The sequence below is a fragment of the Notothenia coriiceps genome, unplaced genomic scaffold, assembly GCF_000735185.1.
Source record: "Notothenia coriiceps isolate Sejong01 unplaced genomic scaffold, NC01 NC01_scaffold00031487, whole genome shotgun sequence".
NCBI classification, from domain to species: Eukaryota; Metazoa; Chordata; class Actinopteri; order Perciformes; family Nototheniidae; genus Notothenia; species Notothenia coriiceps.
In genome coordinates, this window is record NW_011364188.1 from 498 (window position 1) to 6,234 (window position 5,737).

The window sequence follows — 5,737 nt, forward strand, 5'->3', positions numbered from 1 at the left end:
CATGGAGGAGGAGGAGCCTGTGATGTTGCCCTCTTTGTCGTAGTTGACAGAAACTGTTTTGAAGCGTGGCACAGATAAAGACAGAAAAAACAGATTTTTGTTCATAATGTTCATATATATAGTTGTATTATATTTATAATAACACTTTTGCCTTATCAGAATGAAATCCCATGTACATTATTTAAGCTTTTAAATGTTTTGTTGTGCCTACTGTGTCACTGTTGACAGAACTTGAGAAATGAGGGGGAAAAGCCTATGGATTCACCTGATATTTGTTCATAAAATGTGTATATAGGTTCATGCTACCTCAATCAAACTTTCACATTATCATAGTGACATCCCATGCATCTATTTCCAGCTTTCAAATGGTTTCGTTGTGTATGTTTGTGTTACCTTTATGAAAAATAATATAATTTTCAAAATCTGTTTTTACGTTTTTTTGTGATTTTGGGTCCAAAATGTTCATATAGTATCTCAAAATGAAAGAAATAACTATCCGGTTATATAGGTGAGGTTGTCCTTAAAAAAAGATACCAAACATTGACATGCCAAACATTTCTTAATGGGGTTTAGTAAGACAAATCTAAAGTATGCGAAAACGGCCAAATTAGCCCAGGACTCCAAAGGGTTAACACATTTAATCATTACACCCAGCTGGAAACTCACAGGCCCAGGGTTGTAGATGACACGGAGGCCTGTAGCAGCAGGAGGCTGTTTCACATGGAACCTTGCAGAGGGAGAGATCGAAACAAAAAGTAGTTGCAGGTGAATGTTTTCCCTTTAGATTTGAAGGTGACTCAGACTCTCCTGTACCTCACCAGAGAACTTTTTTTAAATCTCTTGACACCCTGCTAATTATAATGCTGAAACTAAATTAATAAACTAATACTTATTTTGATTATTTCCTAGTCCATCTGGTGTCTTACCTGCAAGTGTCAGCACCCACGTTCTTCATCACCACAGTAATTGCAGAGGAGGTGCCCTCCTGCAGAGTGCCAAAGTCAACAGTGGAGGGGAGCAGCTGGAATCCCCTTGCTATGACACTCGGATCAGTCAGAGAAATAGTCCGACACTTCCTCCTCACCGGCTCCTCCACTGATAGGAACTGGGATAGAGTGATGTGTGAATAGTGTGTGTGCATGTGTGACAGTGCGTGTGACACAGAGAGAGGGGAGCATGTAGGTGTCTAGATATATAATGATGTATAATAGAATAGATTTTGGGAATGTTTGGCTACCTGTTGATTTGGTATGCTGCGAGGTTTAGAGGTGAGGATAGAGGTTGGGAGTCTGACTTTAGTCCTTCTGAGTTTTCCAGTCACATCCAGCTGAACCGACTTGCTTTGCCCAGGTGAACCCCTCACACTGCGTTCCCCTGGATACATAGAAACATGGTCATTCAGGCATTGATCTAAATGCCCATGACCTGCATCACAACCAATTTAGAAATAATCTAATAATCAATGACTGTGAATTGAAGGAGGCGTTGAGATGCAAGCAGCTATTAAGCAATTCAAATACATTTCCAACCAACATACAAGTAATGTTACATAACTTGTTGAAACACAATATACTGTTTATACCTGCTAGAAAATATAAATCTTTAGTCCTATTTAGAACATGAACTTGGTTTTTTCTTTGCTAGCAATGTAGGTATTTGCACCATACCAGTGAGAAAATGCGACAGTTTAATGCACTTTGTTGCTCGATGACGCATGAAATATAATTCAGACTATGACCTCAAAATGTCCCTGATATATTCAGATGTATGTCCTGATTGATTCTGCTGTTCCCCGTGCTTCATGCAAATCTTAAAATAGTCATTTGAATTCATTCCGCCCTGCATTTGACACAAAAAATATAAAAAAATACTAAAAACAAACCAGCACTGTGAGGCGTGGGGTTGCTGGGTCTTTCCTTAAGCCTCCTCTCACTTCCTGCTGCATGACTTTGAGCAAATGGAAACATTATTTAGACAAGCAATGTATGAGGAAGAAAATCAACTGATGTTTTATGATTCACTGCTAAGTCAAAATCAAACAGGAAGAAGAACAGTTTATAACATTCTCTTTATTACCTTGCCGATTGAGAGGGTGTTGGGTTTAAGGGTCGTGGGGCTGCAAATAAAAACATGATATATAACACAGTATGCATTTGACTGTATCTTCATTTGAATGAATGCACTCTTTTTAATTCACTTATTGATACGGATGTTCTTCACTTCTAAGACAAGCCAAATTGTCTGCCGTGGAAAATATCTATTTAGCTACTGTTTCTTTGTACAGATTCCCAACAGGACTCCTTTAAAATGAGTTTCACCTCAGTAGCTGCTGGTGAATACTGACAGTATAATAACCTACTGTTCTCCTGTGGGGCGTCTTTCAGGAAGTCTTCAGCACTGTCTGAGCGGGGGATCGGAGGGAGATCCATGGATAGACTCCTCATGTCTGGTGTTTGGTGCTGGAGAAGCTCCTGGAAAACAAGCAACACTGTTGTGTTTCTTGTTTTATGTTGTACGTTTTTCATGTCAGAAAAGGTGAATTGATGTGTGTTTAGCTTGAAGGATTTTTCATAGTAATGCTGCCACAATTGTTAAAGAAAATGTACTTCGGTGTATGCATTGATGTGAACACATACAGTACCTGATACAATTGGATATTTTCTGGGTAGAAAAAAGGAACAATGCTTTTTGTCCTCAGAGACTTTCTATAAGCCTCATCCTCACACTTCTCCTGTCTGAAACACACACAGAGGCAAATACAGTATAGTGGGATGTGTAGTAAGTACAGCTCGTAAATATCTTATTTTAAATGTTATCGCAGTGCTATAAAGATAATCAGTAATACTTTGAACTTGATAAGCTACTTAACGTCAAGGTGGGTATAAAACAGTGTGAGAAGAAGCCTGTGTTTACCTGTGCTGTGCAAGTCTTTTAGTCCATGTAGACTCTTTGCCATTTATAAAACTAGATCGGAGAAGAGATTAAAGAGGATTTTACATACACATACTTTTTTTTTTAAATACATGGACAATTCACGTTAAAGAGTGTAACCTTATCTGTTCATGCATGGCATTGTAATTTCTCCTACCTCTCATTAGCTACTGTGACTGTGTCTCTTGAAACATCCGACTGCTCAACTAGAGCTCCGACTCCTTGGCTGTACAGGTTGGCTATATCCTCTGTGGAAACATACAGAAGAATAATGGAAGAAACATACCTTTGGCATTTACATGTACTTCATTCAAACTACTAAATATTAGACTTGAAAACCTCAAATGTAATTGCATGTCAAGCGAGTACCTGATCTATAGTTTTGTCACACAATATTTTAATGCTCGGACAAGAAATCTAATGCAGCCATCCAATATACTTTAGAATTGTTCTCATTGTTATTCCTTGTTATTTTGTTAGCTTTGAAAATATTAGCTTAACTGTAAAAAGAAAGTTAACCAAGGCACTGCAAATGAACATTTTATTTCTTTGGACTCCACTGAATATATATTGTTCTAAACATAGCCTACAAAACGGCTTTTTCCCACCTGAAGTCCTCTTGTCAAAGGTGTGACCTCCAGTATCTTCTTCTGCAAAAGACTTTAACATGCATAAGAAATGATTTATATAATTATCATGTAAATCATTTAATACATTATTTGTATATTTTCTGTGTTCATTGGGGAAAGACAATGGCGATAACATTCTTTTGAAGTACTATAAATGTTGTGTCTGTGTGTGTTTGTGTGCACAGACCAGGACCAGATTGAGCAGATCGCTGGCATGAGCGCTCTCCTCCTCAGTGCGAGGGTCTTTGACCTTCATCTCCTCTGAACGCTGCTCCGTCTCCATCAAACTCTCTAGGTAATCCTGCAGTCACAGACACATTTCAACTTTTTCAAAGCAGTAGTATCACAGTGTGAAGTTTCGAGGCCTTTCTTTGACCATGCCAGAAATCACTTTTCCAGGTGACCAGGTTAGGTTTCTGGTTTTAACGGGATATTCTTTTTGATCTGCCTGAGAAAACAGACCTGTAGACTCGGTTTAAAACTCAAGCATTAAACACAACAATTATAGGGGAATCCAGAAGGTTAAAATACCACCTACATATAACAGCAATTGGAAAGTATTGACAGTATATTATAGATACCACGGACATTGGTCTGTTTTACCTTCAGTCGTGAGTCCACAGTATTTCTGAGTGGTGTGTTGATTGGTCGGTGCTGGTACAGCTCCCTCGTCTCCAGGACTTTAGGGCTGCTCCTGGCGGGTTGACGCTGTGCTGCTGAGCCAGCGGACCTCTCTCTCAGAAACAAACCTAGACCCATGTGGGTACCAAACGGAGGACCCGGGCTCACTCTCTGGAAAAGAGAGTGTGTTGAGTGTCTTGTTTTTCTGTGTGTAGAAGTATAATACGTGTATATTTTCACACCTGTACCTCTGTTTGAGGGAAATCATGCCAGCTGCGGTTTTTGAGGTTGGGAGGGGTGATGTCCGGGTTCTGTTTCCCTAGCAACCACTGGGACCACACGCTCTGATGGCTAGGCTTAAGGATGGTGATGCCAAACTCATCTGTAAAAGAACAAAACTTCAGATTATATTCTGGACATTTACATAACCTTCCCTTTTGAATTTTGGTCAAAGGGGATACAACACCATTGCAAGTAACCAAACATAATGGACCATTATCTTGATTAAAATGACAGATTTTTCTAGGTTTGAAAATTGTTAGAGGCATTTTGAAAAATGTCAGTATCAACAAAAAATAAGATAGGGCCAGTTATTTTTTACAAATGTAATACTGAGAAGTTACATATTATATAGTTACTAAAATTTGGATAGATAATGAAACAGTTCTAAGTGAATCCGCTGCCTAAAGTTATTCTTTAGTTATGTCTTGGTGTTATAGATATTGAACAGGGCACCTTGTGTGTCCGGCAGTGGCTCCTTCAGCAGTGCGATGGTGGGGTCAGAGTAAGCCTGGTAGAGCAGCTCCTCAACGGTCTGAGAGCTCAGCAGTTCAGTACCAGAGCCGTCCTCATGCACCAGAAACAGCCTGCAACATAACACAATGTTCCTCTGACATTATCATCCACAAAAGCAGTACAATAATAATACTTAAATATCACCTTATCACTACTGATAATGTATTAAGGCAGAATACATATCATTTTATACCAATAGCAACATTAAAGGGATAACAATTAATAAAAATTCTGGCCCACCTGGGACAATGTTCTCTGTGTTGAACATGTATCCTGGCCCTTTCTCTGTCCTCCTCCTCTGGCTCCTCCTCCTCACCCTCTTTAAGTGTACTTGGAGCAGGGATATAGTTCAACACTAATACCTGTCCATCTTCCATCACCTTTAACACACATGCAAAGTTCAGAGGATATTTAATGACTTTATTTATTATCAGAGAATCTGAGAAGGACAGTTGTTTTTAAAATATGTTTTATATGAGGCTGCCTCCACAGCCATTACGTGTTACTTGTTAGACGCTTTTACCCAAAGCGACTTACATACTCAATACTGTGGATAATCCTCACAGGAGCAAATTGGGGTGAAGTGTCTTTCCCAGGGTACACACTGACAACGACATGCTAACTGTAGTGGGGTTTGAACCTGTGCCCCCCTGCCCCCCAGACACCTCCTTACTTCACATCTTCACATCTTCCTATAATCCTGACCTGAAAGTGGTTCCCATCGGGGTCTGTAACATCACAGGCCACTATGTCTGTATGAC

The 5,737-nt window shown here is 39.5% G+C and overlaps 1 protein-coding gene across 1 annotated transcript; it reads right to left on the reverse strand.

Moving 5' to 3' along the window:
- Positions 1 to 633: 633 nt before the first annotated feature.
- On the reverse strand, positions 634 to 5,731 carry LOC104959999 (sperm-associated antigen 17-like; the record flags this gene model as incomplete). The annotated part of the gene is made up of 16 exons (XM_010787923.1): positions 5,682 to 5,731; positions 5,217 to 5,356; positions 4,917 to 5,047; positions 4,430 to 4,563; positions 4,164 to 4,352; positions 3,748 to 3,861; positions 3,540 to 3,591; positions 3,089 to 3,179; positions 2,914 to 2,964; positions 2,642 to 2,735; positions 2,360 to 2,471; positions 2,077 to 2,116; positions 1,883 to 1,947; positions 1,238 to 1,374; positions 927 to 1,105; positions 634 to 727 (listed from the first exon to the last, which is right to left on the reverse strand). Coding segments are annotated over exons 2-16 (1,620 nt in total), but the record flags the coding sequence as incomplete, so codon positions are not given.
- Between the last annotated feature and the right edge of the window lie 6 nt (positions 5,732 to 5,737).